The 18,874-nt window shown below is 41.1% G+C and overlaps 1 protein-coding gene across 5 annotated transcripts in view; it reads right to left on the bottom strand.

The window, feature by feature from the left end:
• The window catches only part of MYO1D (myosin ID), a 357,962-nt gene that overhangs the window by 146,722 nt on the left and 192,366 nt on the right, over positions 1 to 18,874 (bottom strand). For all 5 annotated transcript variants that reach the window (XM_081579798.1, XM_081579799.1, XM_081579802.1 and 2 more), the window contains 3 exons: positions 9,386 to 9,609; positions 4,533 to 4,677; positions 3,691 to 3,795 (listed from right to left, as the gene is read on the bottom strand). In XM_081579798.1, coding sequence (XP_081435924.1) covers positions 3,691 to 3,795; positions 4,533 to 4,677; positions 9,386 to 9,609 — 474 coding nt within the window. The remainder of the gene's footprint in view (positions 1 to 3,690; positions 3,796 to 4,532; positions 4,678 to 9,385; positions 9,610 to 18,874) is intronic.

The raw sequence follows: 18,874 nt of genomic DNA on the forward strand, positions 1-18,874 counted from the left end.
ACAGAACCCGGGTCTCCCGCATTGCAGGCAGACACTTTACCATCTGAGCCACCAGGGAAGCCCCGGAAGCCCCATATCTCCATAAAGCTGTTAAAAGTTAACCCCTATTTGAAACAACTCATTCTGTTCCTTTCCTAATACAATGGGCAGGTGTATTTCAGATTAAACTCCCTAAAGTATCTCATTAAATCTGCATGTTCTACATTAAGTCTACTTATGCTAAGTGAAATAAGGATGTAATATATATATATATATCTTTTAAATTTTATTATAATTTTTTATTTTTTGGCCTCTCAATGCAGCATGTGGTATCTTGGTTCCCCAACCAGGGATCAAACCCATACCCCTGGTAGCAGAAGCGCAGTCTTAACCACTGGACGGACTGGGAAGTCCCAGGGTAGGATATAGTGGAATATATTGCTTTAGGTAGGATATAACCAACTAAAGTTCAAGTTTTAGTTTGAATTTTATTGTCTCCTCCCCTTTGCTTCATCATTTTAGAAATCAGTCCTTTCTCTAAACATTTCCTTTATAATCAGAGCATATTTTCCAGTCTTAAACTTGACAAAAACGGTATCTGTAACTAAGATGAAAACAGAGTCTATGTGGTAAAATAATAACTACTCTTGGTAGTAATGATTTACTTCACATAGCAACATTTTTTTTTTTTTGCCATAAAAGAGAACTAGCACTTGTCAGTCAACTTGAAACAAGGTGCTTGCAGGTTTCTGCATAAACGTTTTTCTAAGTTGTTTTGCACAACCTCCTGCAATGCTTTGTGAGAGATGGGGTTCCAAGTCAAATTGGTCTGAGGAACAAACCACAGCCTCCCCTGGGGTGTTGAGAGCCCACGGATACATCAAAGGTTCATAGAATTCTGCATTTTAAGAGCATGTTTAACCCATCCATTCCTGGTGGCTCAGACGGTAAAGAATGTGGGAGACCCGGGTTCGATCCCTGGATTGGGAAGATCCTCTGGAGTAGGAAACAATAGCCTGCTCCAGTATTTTTGCCTGGGAAATTTCATGGAGAGAAGAGCCTGGCGGGCTAGAGTGCATGGGGTTGCAAACAGTCAGACATGACTGAGTGACTAACACTTGCACACTTTTTTCCTGAGTACATTTAGTTGTGGAACTCTTTAAAAAAAAATAAATTCATATTTAAGGGAACATTGATTTGTGAAAACCCTCTTGGAGAACACTAGTCATTTGTATCCATCTTAGGATATGGAAAACAAAGAACCTCTAACATGGAATCTGAATAGCAAGTAAAAGTAAGGCTCCTCATCTTTTGTGAGATCACACTGAAAAACAGATGAGTGTGCTGCAAACGAATATGGACAAAAACAATTTGCTGCATCATTTCTCAAGGTCACACAAGATTTGAAAAATAGTAGGCCACAGTGCTCAAGTGGAGACTCTAGCCCTTCTAATGATATGTCCATGAGTTAATCTGGAAACCAACAGACAAAACCCTCAAAGCAACAATTCCACTGAAACACTGTTTAGAAATATTACATTCTTTTTATGCAGAAATGTAATTTCCAAGGAGCACAGGTCATAAGTCTTTACCTTGAGGTTTAGCAGCTCAAATCATCCTTAATGCATGAATCAAGTGAGTGGGAAGGACATTAATGTAACGAAGGAAAAGCTTTGAGTTGCATAACTTAGCTAAATCAAAACAGCAAAGACAAATGCTTTTGATACATATGTGAATTTATAAATTCAGATTTATTTAAAGTAATTCTAACATAGGTAGGGACACAATTTTTCTTCCTCTTAAATTCATAAAATAATAGAAAAAGTTGATCACAGATTCAGTGTTAGATAAGCTCTTATCTGATTTCTTCTATTACCCAAGCTAAAATCCTCAACCAGAGAAAAATCTCTAGTTATCTTGCTCTTGACTGAACACTTCTGGGGATTTGTCTGTAGGTTTCATCAGCTCTACAGGGGGCCAGAGATAAAGTTTCCCTGGAGTCAGACCAGAAGAAAATATATTATGGGTGAGAGTTAACTATTTGCACAGGTTTCCCACCTTAAAGGACATTTTATAGCTGTGTGTGTATGCTAAGTCGCTTCAGTCATGTCTGACTCTTTGTGACCCTATGGCCTGTGGCCTGCCAGGCTCCTCTGTCCATGGGGATTCTCCAGGCAAGAATACTGGAGAGGGCTGCTATGCCCTTCAGGGGAATCTTCCTGACCCAGGGATCGAACGCATGTCTCTAATGTTTCCTGCATTAAGCAGGTAGGTGCTTTACCACTAGCACCAGCTGGGAAGCCCTTTTATGGCTGTAGCTATGGAAAGTGGTTGTTTCAGAAAGAACCAAAACATAAAGAAGAGGACTTGATTAAAATCATATCAAGTTTACCTACATATGTCCTTGAGGACTGGAAAGTTGCTAAAGATGACATTATCTAAGCTATGATATGAAGAAATACAGTGTATTATTTTGCATTGAACTTAGAAATACAGAAGCATGACTAAAACATTTTCAGTTTTGTTTTTTTTTTTTTTGCAGTAGGACTTAGGGAGATACATGTTGTCAGACATCAAATTGTTATCTCTAGAAAGACAGAATCAGGGATGCAAGGTTTTTCTAAGCAGATGATGTAATTCTCAAAACCATCCAGCTCTCTCTAATCGTTGTCCTGATGACTAATTGGACCGTGATACTAGAAAGGAAGTATCCTAGATAGTGGATATGAGAATTCACTAAAATGGTACATTCCTTTGTCAAATTAAAAAACTGGCATCATGGCTTATACTGTTTTGTGTGGGTGTGTGAATCTGGTTAGCAAAAGTCACTTCTTGGTTGTCTCATGAACCCTAGGTATACTGATCAAATAGAATTTCTGGATCTAGAGTTCAGAATTTGACTCTACACTTTGGTAACCAAGATACTACCAGCAAGCTTTCTATGGTGACATTTCATTCGAAGTTTAAAACATGCTGCTCTCCAGTTTGTTAAAAAGTCTGTATAATACTGAGTTGATCTGTTTTTCCACAGAATATTTGAACACTAACATCCATTATGTAAGAATCTCCCACTACCCACTCCCCTCAGCCCCTGGTAACCACAATTCCACTTTCTATTTCTATTAATTTGACTGTTCTAAGATATTCCATGGAAGTGGAATCAAAGAATATTTGTCCTTTTGTGTCTTATCACTTAGATAATATCTTCAAGGTTCATCCACATTGTAGCATGTATTTCATTCTTTTTCATGGCTGAATAGTATTCCATTGAACGGATACATGTATTCTTTATTCATATATCTATTGATGAACATTTGGGCTGTTTCTACCTTTAATACTGTGAAGAATGCTGATATGAACACTGAAGTACAGTCAATGATCTTTTAAAGAGATTTAAGCGATAGGAAAAAGATTATATATTTACCCATGTAGCTACCACTTTTCTCGCTCTTCATTCTTAGGGGTCTGTCCACATTTCCTCCTGCCTGGCTACCAAAAATATTCACTTTCCTAATTGGACTTTATAGCCTAACCCTAATATTGTAGCCACTTCAGTCATTCCATCAGTGCCTCACCATATATACAGGTAGAGCCCATGGATGATGTAGCCAGTTATGGACCTATTGTTCTGTTTCGCTGTAGTCATAGCTAAATCAGTTTCACCTGAATTAGTCTTTTCTTTCCAAGGAGGTCTGTTCAAGCTTGCCTTACCTTACGGACATGACAGGAAAAGAGGACGTTCATGTATTTGTCCTTTCGTTTCAGTTCATTCGCAACGGGGACGAATGTACCTGAGGTCTGAGGTGTATCTGGTTTCTGAAAGAAACAGGAAACATGATAAAAGGTGTATGCTTAACATTTTAGATGAAAACATCATCTTTTACTGCTTTATAACTATGCTCATGTATTTTCACACAGGTCCTTTTTACCTCCCCATCCCAGATGATAAGCTACTAAAGGGTTATTCTAACACCAAAGATCCTAGAATATTTTAAAAATCAAGAATGGGAGAGAGGATGAAGTACAGCTCTGGGAATAATTGATACAAAGGTGGGTAATTAAAAATAGTTGCTGAATTATGCAAGAGAAGGTTTAAATGATCAAAGCCAGGTTATTGAATGTACCTAATTCATATGGATAGAAGGCAGAGAACACTCTTTTCTGGTTTAATATTTATTTATTTGGCTGCATCAGGTTTTAGCTGTGGCTCACAGGCTCTAGAGCACGGTCTCAACTGTTGTGGCTCATGGGCTTAGTTGCCCCGAGGCATGTGGGATCTTACTTCCCCAGCCAACGATCAAACCTGTGTCCCCTGCATAGAAAGGGAGATTTTTTACCATTGGACCACCAGGAAGTCCTGATAACTCTATTTAAAGTGAGGGAAATACACACATGGTACACTTAGAAGCAGTACAATCTTTTAGGTTAGTATCTCTCATAAGATTTAGCTTCTGAAGGTGTCTTCAGTCTTTCTATAAATTCCTGGAGAAAATTTCTTCTCTTTCTTTGTTAAAGGAGCAGGAGTAGATTCCGCTTTGTTCTCCTGGACTTACCGAAGCAAGATAGTTGCCTTCCCAGGCTCTCTGGAGCCCAAGGTCAGCCCTTTGACCCTTCAACATTTCCACGGCTGCAACCTTTGCCCTAACTTGAGGCAAGTCTGAAGCAGGTATGGTCTTGATAAGTTGGGATGCTCTCCATCTATGAATAAACAAAGAAAATGTATTAGACTTTAAAAATACCATCCTATTCGTTCTCAAAAATAACTGAAGTTGCCTTTAAGTAGAATTAAATTACTTGCACACTACCCTAAAAAAAAAGTAAAGTGCCTCCAAAATATACACAGAATGTGTTAAAACACATTTAGTTTTATGTGGACAGAGATTTCTGTAAAACTTGCTTTGCTGTTTGCGTGTTTTGGAAGCAACCAGAACTTAGTGATACATGGACTCTCCTAACATCTATAGTTAGGACATAGGAACTCTGGCTGCATCATTCATTCATTCCTTCATCAAATGTTTTCTAGGCACCTACTAAACTTCAGATGCTGTTCCCGGGAGTGGAAGCACAGCTGTAAACAGACAAAGGTCCTTTCTGCTAGGTGCTGAGGTTCTAGAAAGCAGAGTTTAGTGTTAGTTGCTCAGTTGTGTCCGACTCTTTGTGAGCCCATGGACTGTAGCCCGCCAGGCTCCTCTGTCCATGGGATTCTGCAGGCAAGAATACTGGAGAGGGTTGCCATGCCCTCCTCCAGGGGATCTTCCCAACCTGGGGATCGAGCCCACGTCTCTTATGTCTCCTGCACTAGCAGGTGGGTTCTTTACCACCGAGCCACCAGGGAAGCCCCAGAAAGCAGACACAGATGAGAAACAAGCGAGTGAGTAAACACACAGTGTGGATGATGGGATTAGGGCTATGAAAGAAAATAAGCCAAGGAACGGGGGAGAGGAGTGCAACAGAGGGAAGGAACAGACAGCAGGTGTTAGACACCGAGGGTGGTCTGGAAGGCACCCTGACAAGGACAGATGAGCAGGAAGTGGCGGAGGCCGCTGTATGGATGCTTGGGCAAGAGTGTTTCAGGATGAGAAGATAGTGAGTGTCAAGACGTGTGAGCTGGTTTGGCGTCTGAGGGGACCAGCAAGGAGTCCTGTGAGCCGGAGCAGGAACCTGAGGGAGGGGGACCAAAGAGGGGGTGTCAGAGAGAGAGCTGGGGCCAGGACCCACAGTGCCATGGAGGCCATGTGTCGGGTCAGTTTGTCCTCTTCACTGCCCACAGTGGCCCAGGACCGGGTTCAACATGGACTGACCCCAGGGGCCTGTGGCAAAGAGCTGTGCTGGGGAATTCACATCTGACCCACCCAACCTGGGGGGCAGGCGGGCAGGGTGGGGGATGAGCACACACTTCTCCTGATCAAGCAAAGCTCCATCTCCTAAACACGTGCAGTGGACAACAGTCACCGCCGGCAAACTCAGCAGGCTTGACCCCAGGAAGAAGCTGGGCGTGAGGAAGATGCCTGGCCTTCCTAGGATGAAAAAGAACTGCTATGAGGAATGAGAGGGGGCTGAAACATGACTAGATGCACAGAGATGTTATGAGAAAAAGAGACCCCACGATTCAGACCAAAATCCTTGAATACACTTCTGTCAGGATTCCACAGATCAAAAGTGCAAGGATCAATTAATTACCCTGCAGCAATGAGACCAGGGGTTGGTAAACCACAGCCCGAGCCAAATCTCACCCACGGAGCTAAGAATAGTTTTTACGTGTTCAACAAAACAAAGAAAACTATGTGACAAAGACCATGTGGAGCCCGTAAGGCCTAAAATATTTACTATTTGGCCCTTTACAGAAAAAGAGTGCCTTTGAACTAGATTAATCCAACTGGCAAGACTCATTCAGTGCATGTATGTGTGTATGTGCAATCAACACACAGAGCAGACGTATTATTTTCAAAATGCTCGTTGACTATAAGCCCTAAGAAGGCTGCGGATGGTCTTTCACTGCTTTCTTATTTATCACTGTATCCACGAAACCTAGGTCAGTGGCTCCGACAAAGCAGGCACTGAGTAAATATTTGCGGAGTAAATCAACTGAATTTTACACAAAATAATCAATTTTAGGCTGTAAATAAAACCTCCAAGCCTTAAAAAAAGAAGACTGTACAGTCTACACTGCAACATTATCAAAATCAATAATTCTTTGCAGCCGCTAAAATTATAATATAGATCTTTATTTACTGTGATAGACAGGTCTCCAAGACTTATTTTTAAGTAAAGTCATACAACCATACATAGACTCCTGCTTATAAAGAAAACTGAGCGCTAAAGATTTGATGCTTTTGAGCTGTGGTGTTGGAGAAGACTCTTGAGAGTCCCTTGGACAGCTAGGAGATCGAACCAGTCCATCCTAAAGGAAATCAGTCCTGAATATTCATTGGAAGGACTGATACTGAAGCTGAAACTCATATACTTTAGCCACCTGATGCGAAGAGCTGACTCATTTGAAAAGACCCTGATGCTGGGAAGGATTGGGGGCAGGAGGAGAAGAGGACGACAGAGGATGAGATGGCTGGATGGCATCACCGACTCAATGGACATGAATTTGGGTAAACTCCAGGAGTTAGTGATGCACAGGGAGGCCTGGTGTGCTGCAGTCCATGGGGTCACAAAGAGTTGGACAAGACTGAGCAACTGAACTGAACTGAACTGTGGAAAGAAAGAGAGGGAAAGAAACCCAGATAGTATGAGCAAACATTTCCATAGTACTTACTAGGTGCAGGCACTATCTGAAACGCTTTACATATATTTACTCATAATCCTTTCAGAACCCTATGAGCAGGTGCTATTATAATGGCCCTTTTCCAGATAAGAAAACAGAGGCACAGAGGTTAATTCATTTGCCCAAGGTTACAGAGCTAGTCAGTGGCAGCTAGATTTAGGCACCACTATATCATACTTCTATGTGTATTATATGCTTGTAAATGTATAGACAAAGATTTAGAAGGGTACAAACTAACTGTTAACGAGTGCTTATCTTAGGGGAAAGAAAGAAAAGACAAGAGAAAGTGTGGAGGATTTCAACTTTATATCCTATAAAATTTTATATTATGTCACTTAAAAAATGAGCATGTATTCACATATTGCTTACTTACTTTTTAGATTATGTAAAAAATGCAGGTGACAGATGATATAATTCATGAAAAGAATTTATCTGTGCACTAAGAAGGCTCTGCCAAGATTTACAGCTAACATTTATGGGTTAAACTGGAGAATGGAAGGTTAAGGTTCTTTTGCTTTCAGTAATTTTCTACTGTTCTGTTTTTTCTTTGTATGAACAAATCTTTTTTTTTTTTTTAAAGCAAATGAGATACATATTAAAGAGCTTTCCTCCCATGCATTTTTTTTTATCTTTTGCTATCTGCCACCAGTTTACATTCAATACATCAATCAGTTCATGGTGTACTTGGTAGAATACCATGATGCCAAATGACCATATTTGAGAACCATTAGCTTAGAGGAGCCTGGCACGCTATGGACCATAGGGTTGCAAAGAGTCAGACACGACTGAAGCGATTTAGCACAGTTTAGTTTATAGGGCTTCCCCAGAGGCTCAGAGGATGAGCTGGTTGGATAGCATCACTGACTCAATGGACATGAGTCTGAGGAAACTCTGGAAGATAGTGAAGGACAGGGAAGCCTGGCATGCTGGAGTCCATGGGATCACAAAGAGTAGGACATGATTTAGGGATTGAACAACAATGGCTCAAGAGATAAAGAATCTACCTGCAATGCAGGAGATTTGGACTCGATCCCTGGGTCAGGAAGATCCTCTAGAAAAGGAACAGGCAACCCACTCCAGTATTCTTGCCTGGACAATCCCATGGACAGAGGAGCCTGGTGGACTACAGTGCATAGTGTTGCAAAGAGTCAGACACGTCTTAGGGACTAAAAACATTCATAAAACTTAGTTCATGCGACTAGATGCTGTATGTAAGACATAGCTAAATATATCCGGTGCATGCTGGCAACAAACAAGCTTAAAAAAAACAAGAAGAAAGGAGCTATGAATAACTACAAAGTCAGACTCAGGGCAGTTTATAAAAAAATGAAGATTAGCTGGGAAGGTATCAAATGTGACACGGATGTTAATTAATTTATTTACTTATTTGTTTTTAAAAATAGCTTGCTCTATAACAATGTTTTCTTTCTTTTATTTTAAAATCACCCAGGACCTCCGCTTGGGCTGTGCTCTCCAGCACCATTAAACAGGACTTTTCAGAGGTGGGACCTGGACCTCGGTGTGTTTCACAAACTCTTTGTGAATGTCAGGTGTGGACAGAGAACCGTTGCTCTGAAAGGATAACAGACTTCCTAGTGTGAGTGATATGTGGTAATTCTAATAGCAAAAAATAAAAGAAAGTAGAGACATCATGCTAATAGCTTATCTTAAATATGGCTTGACCTGGGCCTTGTGGCATACTACTGTCTACTGCTACAGGAAAAATAAGTAGACGGTTCTATTATTTTGAGGGGTAAGCAGATGCCCTTTGACAGTGAAATCATGAAGATGGAGACACAAGGTAAAAGCCAATGGAACTGTTAGTTGCTCAGTCGTATCCAACTCTTTGTGACCCCGTGGACTGTAGCCCACCAGGCTCCTCTGTCCATGGGATTTTCCAGGCAAGAATACTGGAGTGGGTTGCCATGCCCTCCCCTCCAGGGGACCTTCCCCACCCAGGGATCAAACCTGGGTCTCCTGCATTGCAGGTGGATTTTTTACCGTCTGAGCCACCTGGGAAAAACCAATGTTCTATAGCAAATAGCGGAGCTAATGTCATGGTCTCAGGTTTGTAATTTTATCTAGTAAGTGTACTGCCATACATGGATGGTGCACATATCAACGGGTTCTTACCTATTAAAAATTGCCTGTAGGACCTCCTCGAAACGGTGAAGAACTTTAGGCGGGGCTGGCCATTGCACGTGCTTGCCGTAGTCCCTCATGGTCTTGATGCCGTGGAAGCGTCTGGCCACCTCATGGATGTAGGACTTGACCTTGTAGCGACGGTAGTATCTGATAATTGTCAGTGCTGCTTTGGTCCTCTTGTACCGCATGCGGGCCAGGGTGCCCCGCCACACCTTCATGATAGAGAAAAATAAAAAAAGGAAGATGTTGCTGGATCACTTTGAAATCACAGACGCTCCTTTACTTAGATGCTCAACCTGGAAATTTGCATGTATCATAAAATCAGCCCATGCCGAAGCAAGTCAATTCTGCCTACCACCAACAGATGGCACCAGGAGGCACACCCGTCATTTTGATTCAGAGTCTAGGGGGTTCATTACTGACAAAGAAGTGTGTGTGGAGTCTGAAGCAGAACCCTGTTCTAACTCTAAGGTCACGAAAAGAAGAAAGCCAAAATACCATTATCCTTGGATAAATATTTTAAGAATGTTGAAAGGAAGCAAGATGAGTCAGAACCCAAAGCCATCAACATCCACAGTTCTTTTATGAAACCTAGCTTTGCACAGACTACACACATCGGCTGCTAGTATAATGCTGCAGTGGAGGTATGAACTGATTTATTCACAATCTGTACAGCCCCCCTCCCTGGGTGTTATGTAAACTCCCGAGAATTTAGATGTATTCCTGGGGAAACGGTAAAAAACTCATGACTGATATCATTTGAATCTTTGTCCAATGTTGTGCAGCGCTCAGAAATCAATCAGACAATATGTAAACGTCTCAGTGCCTGCTTTATCCAAGCATAGTGAAGTCATAGATTACTTATATTTTTCTCAGGATCCCATCCTTTTCAACCTCTCAAGTAAAAATAAATTTGGTATAATCTTCATCATTGACTCCTCCCCTAACTATGCTCTCTATTACCAAATGTATCTTTTCTTGTACAGTATTTCCAGTATAAGTTGCTTTCTTTTCCTTTCTGCTACTACAGTCCCAAGACCCCAAACTTCCTCACTGTTTTCTTGGAAAACCTCCTTGGACACACTGCTATCACTGTCCAGGTGATACTCACTGCTGCTACTTAAATGACTGTCTGAATTCTTAGCTTGATGGTACTACTTCCCTCCCTGTCTCTGGACTCCCAAGACCAAGAAATTCAACCTCGAATTCAAAGCCCACATGCTATGGATTCTCCAGGATTGCTCAGGGTTCTTTTATTTCTTCTTAGATCCCCATCTGTGGCCACCAATTTCTCTCAGAAAAACTTAGGTGATGGCTTTTTCAAAAAATATTATTTATTTATGGTTGTGCTGGGTCTTCATTGCTGCATCACCTCTGTCTAGTGGAGGGGGGGGCTACTCTTCATTGCGGTGCGTGGGCTTCTCAGTGGGGTGGCGTCTCTTATTGCAGAGCACAGGCTGTAGACCATGTGGGCTTTATTAGTTGCAGCACATGGGCTCAGTAGTTTTGGCTCACACACTTAGTTGCTCCTTGCCAGGTGGGATCTTCCTGGACCAGGAATTGAACCCCTGTCCCCTGCACTGGCAGGCGCATTCTTATCCACTGCACCACCACGGAAGTCCTGTGATGCCTTTTTCTTTGTCTATTTTTTTCCCGAGGTGATTAAAAAAAATTTTTTTTTTAAATTAACTTTTATTGGAGTATAGTTGCATCATAATGTTATAGTAATTCCTTGCTGCAGAGCAAAGTGAATCAACCATTTGTATACATATAGCCGCTCTTTTTTAGATCTCCTTCCCATTAGGACACCACAGAACATTGAGGAGAGTTCCCCCATGCCTCTTTCATTTAGCTATTTTCGGCTGGTTTTCACAAAGGTTCCTAAACATACCATGGGGTTGCACTGCCCCTCCTTTCCAGCCTGCTGCACAAACATGCGGAGGTCATTCACGGACCCCAAAGAGGCACTAATGGGTCCAGAGAAATCATGACATGCGAGGGAAACACGACAGGAGCAATTTGTGATGAACCTGGAGCTCATGTATGAACAGAATACATAGAGACAAAGAGGCAGTGAAAAGTGACTCATGGCTGTGTGTGCCATGAGTACAGTCACCCATTTTAGTCAAGATGCCTTTCTTCCTGTAGCTGAATCCATCACACACGTGGCCTTGTTAGGCCTCCACCCAAGCGCTAAAATAAAGGTCCTTTCCTTAGTATCTTGAAAAACCAAGAATACAATTACAGGGTGGAAGTGTGTGATTCAATTGCTTAAAGAAAACACATTTTTAAACTCTCATACTGTTTGTTGCTTTTTTTTTTTTAAAGAGAAAGGATATTAAGACTCCCTGGAGCCACATCTATATAGGAAATCAATCTTTAATTTTCAAGAAGTGTTTTATAGAGATTTTTGTTAAAATGTTTTTGGTTAGACTCTTCAGTAATCTGAAAAAAAAATGTGTAAGAGCTTTTTAAGGGGTAGGGTTTTTTGTTTGTTTTTGACAGCCTTGGAGATTTCATCTGTGTCCTTGGTTAAATTAGGTTTTGTGTAGCTGAAAAATCAAACAGCACAAAAATGCTATAAAAAACACAGTAGTCCTTCCTGTTGCCCACCTAAGCCCACCACCTCAGCTCACAGTGTCATTCCATTCCAACTATTCTAATTGCTTCTAGTATTTACAGAAAATATATATAGGCTGTTATTTCTCGGTGTATCTTTTTAGACCCTATCCAAATTACAGAAGTTGGTGAGTTAGCTCTCTTATCATCACTGTTACCACTACTTTATCACTCAATAATAATTACATCAACATTTTAAAGTGTTTACATTGTTACATGTTATATTAGCTATATTATATGTTGCATGAATAATCTGTATAATACATGTATACATAATATATGTTATATATGAATTTGGTTCATCACTGTCTTAAGGAGCATAATTGGCTACCATTCCTTCACTTTATTATATAAACTTGCTTTTACAGGTAATAATTGTCTGGTTTTTTAAAAATGTGCCTTATTTCTTAATACTGGTGCTAATTTTTCCAAATGCTCTACCAGACTCCTCAAATGATCAGCAACAATGTTTCCAATTGTCAAGTCCATAACTTGAATGTTTTTCTTTGATATTCCCTATGTCCAGATGTTCTTTGAGTTCACTGCCCAGTTCCTACCCTGGGACTTTTAAAGGTCTCTTCCATGTTAGATCCCTGATTCTTGAACTTCTGTTTTTCTTCCTCTTGGCTTCTCTCCCTCCAGTAGCTTCCAAGAACGGGTGCATGGCCAGTAAATTTCTATTCTCTTTAATTTCCTTGAGAGTACAAAGCAGTTGCCTAAAATGTCTGTTTCCTGGGGTATAAGAGCAGAGGAGTGGAGAACAGGCTCTGGACCAGACTGTGTCAAAATCCTGGCCCACTCCAACCAGCTGGGTGAACTGGGGCAAACTTCCCAATCCCTCTGTGCCGTTGCTTCTTTATCCATAAGATGAGGATGATAGGACGTCGCTGATGGTTCAGTGGTTGAGAATCCGCCTGCCAATGCAGGGGACATGGCTTCAATTCCTGGTCTGGGAAGATCCCACATGCCACAGAACAACTAAGCCCACGCGCCACAACTACTGAGCCCACGCTCTGGAGCCTGTACTCTGCAAAGAGAGAAACTACTGCAATGAGAATCCTGCGTATCACAACTAGAGAGTAGCCCCCGCTCACCACTAGAGAAAGTCCAGGCACGGCAACCAAGACCCAGCACAGCCAAAAAAATAAAAATAAAAAAAGATGTGGATGATGATGGTGCTGATCTTGTAGTGGTGGTGTGAGGATTAAAGGTTTCAATATACACAGAATACTGAAAATAGTGCCTGGTGGGTATCTGGAACTCAGTATGCATCAGTTGGCAGGACTATTTGAAATCTAGTCCTTGTCTTCAGGAGGCTGTGCTACTTTCTGTTCTTTTAAACATTTATTTGTTTATTTGGTTGCACAGGTTTATTTATTTGCTTGTGGCATGTGCAATCTAGTTCCCTGGCCAGGGATCAAACCTGGGTCGCTGGCATTGGAAGCTCAGAGTCTTAGCCACTGGACCACCAGGATAAAGTCCCTGTGCTACTTTCTTTTTTTGTTTGTGCAGATTTTCTGCCTCAGTCACCAGTCAGTGTGACCTGAAAACTCTGATGAATATGAACCATTCCTCCTCAGTATGCCATTTGCCCCAGGTAATGTTTGATGGTGTGTTATTTTATTTTTCCAATGATAACATGGACTGGGTGTCCATGATTGATAATGCCTTATCTGGTCTTTCGGCTGCCCAAGATTGGTGGAGACAGAGCTGGGGCTGTGGATGACTGCCACTGACTTCTTTCCTTAATACAAATGAAATGAATGTATCAGAGCTTTGCTTCAATGAGTAAGGGGTGTATCGTTGGCTTTTGGCTTGGTTGGGGACACACAGTCTTTCCCTAGGTCTTGTGGAGCTTTTCCTTGGTTTGGCTATAAGAATTAATCCCAGCAGAAGCTTCCCCTCTTTCATGCCCACTTACTGACGTACCAAAGTCAGGAAAGACTCTTCTTGCCTGGTGGGGGTTGGGGTGGGGAAGAAGTCCTCTTGATGGAAGAAAGGGTTCCTGATGGAGGTATGGGTTGTACCAACCCTTCTCTCTAGGAACTCTTATACATAAGGCCAGAGCCTTCAAAAACAGTGAGATTTTTCAGAAGTCCCTCCTTGTACTATTCCACATTTCATTCTCATCTTTGAAGAACACATAGCAGCTTCTTTCAATTTGGTCCAATTTCATTTTCTGGATAACACTTCTCAAGTTTATAGTATGAAGTTGGGATCTTTTCTTGGTTTCAGGGTTGATGGCGTGTTTTTTTTTTATGATCAAAATGAACATTTTAATAATAACCTTTTAAAATGTTACTTTTACATTTTTGTTAATTTCAGCAAATTTAGGGGAGAGGAATTTCATCAGCTTGCAGTCATGCCATCAACTTTATCAGAAGTCCTTTAGGCTTTATTTATTTTTCCAACGTCAGAGAAAAAGTAGCAATGAAAAACTACAGAGGCAAATGATTCGAGGCAAATGATTCTAGGCAAAAAAAAAAAAAAAAATTCACGTATTTTTCCTTATAATCAAAGCCTAGTTGGTTTAAACCAATATGCTCCCATAGAAGTTTGCATTTGTGTGGGAGGAGGGCTATTGTTAATTTTCTCATCAAGGGTCTGAAGGTTGAAATTTAAGGTATGAGACAGACTTTTCCCATTTCCCTCTTTGTTTAAAGAGCTTAAACTGTGGAGTTTTTCAAGTCATATAAAGAGGACTCCAGAGAGAACTTTGCCTGATGATGGAGTGTCAGAAAGAGAAAATTAACTGTTATATTCAATAAGCAAATGCTTAATGAGCATTTGAACATGCCTGGAGAGGTTCAGCAAAAATCAAGGGAGCCAGAGAGGGCCTCATTCAACAACATGAACACTAAAAGTGGAAACAACCATATACTATGTGCTTTAGGATCTGATGCAAGAGACAGGGAGCTGAAAGCTGAAGGAGATATGACGGGACCTGGGCGAGGAAGTTATCAGAAGATATAAGGCAGAAAGCAGACTGACAGAGGAGAGGGAAAGCAAGTCATTTCTGAGATGGAACTGAAGATAGAGGTGAACAGAGTGGCCAGCTTGGAACTGAGATGTAAGAAGAGAACATTAGAGCACATCCCTGCTACTGAAGTCTGGACCCAATTCCTCTCTTCATTACCTTGACCACCTACAGTCAATTTTATTTTTAAAAAAATTTATTGTTTCCTTTTAAAACAAAATTTTATTGGAGTATAGTTGCTTTATAATGTTGTGTTAGTTTCTACTGTACAGCAAAGTGAATCAGTTACATATATACATATATCCCTTCTTGTCTGGATTTCCTTCCCATTTTGGTTGGGCTTCCCTGAAAGTTCAGCTGGTAAACAACCTGCCCGCCATGTGGGAGACCTGGGTTTGATCCCTGGGTTGGGAAGATCCCCTGGAGAAGGGAAAGGCTACCCACTCCAGTATCCTGGCCTGGAGAATTTCATGGACTGTATAGTCCGTAGAGTCATAAAGAGTCAGACAGGACTGAGCAACTTTCGGTTTCCCATTTAGGTCAGCAGTGAGCACGGAGGAGAGTTTCCTGTGCTATACAGTAGGTTCTCATTGGTTATCCATTTTATACAGAGTATCAATAGTGTATACATGTCAGTTTCGCAGCCAAGTGATCCTTTTAGGACCAAAGTCAGACCGTGTCCCTTCTCTGCTTAAGACTCTGCCACTGTGCTCCATCTCTGTCTCCCCTAGAGTGAAGGCCAAAGTCCCTCCTCTGGCCCACAGGACCCACGTGGTCTGGTACTATCACCACCCAGCTCCTCCACGCCTCTCTCTTCCTGGCTCACTCCAGCCACACTGGACCCTGCTCTGCCCTGCACCAGCCTCCTGTCTCAGAGCCTTTCCACTAACTGTCCCCTCTGCTGGAAGGATCTTCCTCCAGATACCACCTAGCTATCTTCCTCACTCTCTGGTCTGCGCAAATGTCACCTTCCCAGTAAACCAGGCCTTAGCCATTATATGTAAAACTTCCCCTTGTCTCTGCCGCCCCCTGCCCCCCTCTTCTCTGCACCATGTTCTATTTTTCCTCTTGCCTCCAGCACTTAACACTTTGTAACATCTGTAACTTACATATTATTGTATTGTTTATGCTTTCCCTCTACAGGAATTTAAGCTCTGCTAGGCCAGGATCTTTGCCTCTTTTGTTCACCAATGAATCTCTACCACCTCAAACAGTGCCAAGGACATAGGAGCCACCCAATAGGATTTGTTGAGTGACTGAATGTTTTCAACTTCATTTTGCAAGCCAGATACTAAATCTTTCATTTTTATCATCATGCTTCCCACTTTCAAGGGCTCATCCTTGTTCTACAAATAGCCCTCTTAAAAGCATGTTGCTCTTAGCAGTATTCACAATAGCCAAGACGTGGAAACAACCTAAATGTCCATCGACAGATGAATGGATAAAGAAGATGTGGTATATATGTATGTGTGTGTGTGTGTGTGGATATGGGTGGTGGACTTCACTACAGGGTGATTAGGTGGGGGTCAACCATCTGTGGGGGACCCCAGGAACATCTGTATTTTAAATTGTTTTCTCTTTGCTCCCAGAAACAGGACTGGAGGGAATCTTTAGTATCTAGGTTTTCACTTAATTTACTTGGTTTCAATATGGTACCTAACCCTTCTCTACCGGTTCTTGGTATCCCTAAGCCAGAGCTTTTCTGGTTCAATTTCTTCAGTGTAAACTTCTTATCTTCTATCACAATGAGACTGAGGCAGCCCTCAGCTTTGTGAGGTTGGGAGACCTGGGTATATAACTGCTCTTTTACATAGTTTCCCAGGTGGAGCTAGTGGTAAAGAACCTGCCTACTGATGCAGGAAACGTAAGAGATGAGGGTTTGATCCCTAGGTTGGGAAGATCCCTTGGAGGAGGGAGTGGCAACCCACTCCAGTATTCTTTGCCTGGAGAATCCCATGGACAGAGGAGCCTGGCAGGCTACAGTCCATGGGGTCGCAAAGAGTCAGACACGACTGAAGCCACTTAGCATGCACACTTAGAATTTCAACCAGTCTCCTTCAGCTCCACCGCTATCCCCTACCTACAAGGTACCTGTTCCCTCCCACCCTGAGTCTTCCTGCAGCCTCCTGACTGGGTGATCTGGCTTGCTTGTCTGCCTTCTTCTCTGCAGACACTTAGATTTCAGATTTCTCCACTGGCCTGGGGGACTAACCACATGTTCACTTCCAAAATTGTGTTGATGCCTCTTGTCTGCTGTTGTTTCCACTATGGTTGTATTTGTCCTTGTGGGTTTCTCCAATTTTCATCCCTTAACTGCTGATTGAGGGGTTCTGAGGGGAGTGGATATAAACACAGTCTGTCATGTCTAACCAGATGTTTTATAATACCATCTTAATTCTACCATGTTTTCCTCTGGCACATACTTCCGCGGTGGTCAGGCATTTCAAAGCAACATCTGGCAGTCATTAAAGTACAAGATACACTTTGCAAAAGATATAGGATTCTAGGTTACACTCTATTAAGAAGCAGGTCAATTATATATCTTCAGTTTAACTTCAAAAACAAACACAGATCAGCTTTCTGTTTTTCTCTAGTTCTCCATGTTTTTGTTTTCTAGTCATTATGGGAGCTAGGACCATTTGGGTTGTCTTCAAATAGCCTCCTCTTGCCCTGAATTGGATATTTTCTTGGTTTCTACAACCAGATTCTTTCAAAATTCTAGCTTCTAAGCTTCCCAGGCCCTCTATGCCTAGGGACAACTTTTGGTAGAATCATCTTTCAATTTCTATCTTCCATATAGATTTTCTGGCCAAGTTCTAACACTTTACGGTTGTTAAGGAATTGCAGTAGAGGAGAATTTATTTAGGTACCAGGCTGAACTTTGAGAAAATTGTAAGGTACACAAAATCTGTCTTTGGTATCCATACACCCCCTCATATTTAGAATACGACATCCATTTTGGAATATCTCATGATTGATTAATGAAGGCTTGGCCTCTCTAAGAGTTACTTTAAAGGAAAATTCAAAGAAAAAATTTTCTGAGTTGTTCCTCTTCAACTCAAATATCTCCATGAGGCATAACATGAATAAAGATCTGATGTGCTATTTTTAAAATGCTAGAGTACCCACTTTTTTTTAAAATCAGAATAGCAAGTTAATATGTACGAAGAAGAAACTAAGACTCAGTGAATATAATCTGTAGTTTCTTAGCATAAATTTTGACACAAAATTCCTTGGTTTCACAGATAAATTACCAGCATTTTCAGATGGCTTAAGACAAAAATTAAGAAATAATGAAATATACCAAGTGAAGTAAGTCAAAGACAAATACCATATGATATTACTTTAATTCCACATGTAAGTGGAATCTAAAAATAAAATTATATAAATGGATTTATTTACAAAACAGAAATAGACTTACAGACTTAGAAAACAAACTTATGGTTACCAAAGGGGAAGGGGGGAGGGGTAAATTAGGAGTTTGGGACTAACATATACATACTACTATATATAAAATAGGTAACAAGAACGAACTGTATAGCACAGGGAGCTCTAATCAATACTCTGAATGTTCTGTAATGACCTATATGAGAAAAGAATATGAAAAAGAATAGATACATGTGAAAAAGAATAGATACATGTATGTGTATAACTGAATCATCTTGCTGTACACCTGAAACTGAGACAGCATTGTAAATCAACTATATTCCAATACAAAATGAAAATTTAAAAAGAAATGATGAAGTAACCAGATTTTCAGTCAATAAACAGAAGTAAACCATTCAACTAAAGAGACCCCCCCCCAAAAAAAAAGAACATGTGTGAGTCTGATTATAAATCATCCTGATGAACTTAACTGTGTGTTTAGGGGTGTATGATTT

This window comes from Giraffa tippelskirchi, chromosome 3, assembly GCF_054371585.1.
Source record: "Giraffa tippelskirchi isolate mGirTip1 chromosome 3, T2T-mGirTip1v1.2.pri, whole genome shotgun sequence".
Classification (NCBI taxonomy): Eukaryota; Metazoa; Chordata; class Mammalia; order Artiodactyla; family Giraffidae; genus Giraffa; species Giraffa tippelskirchi.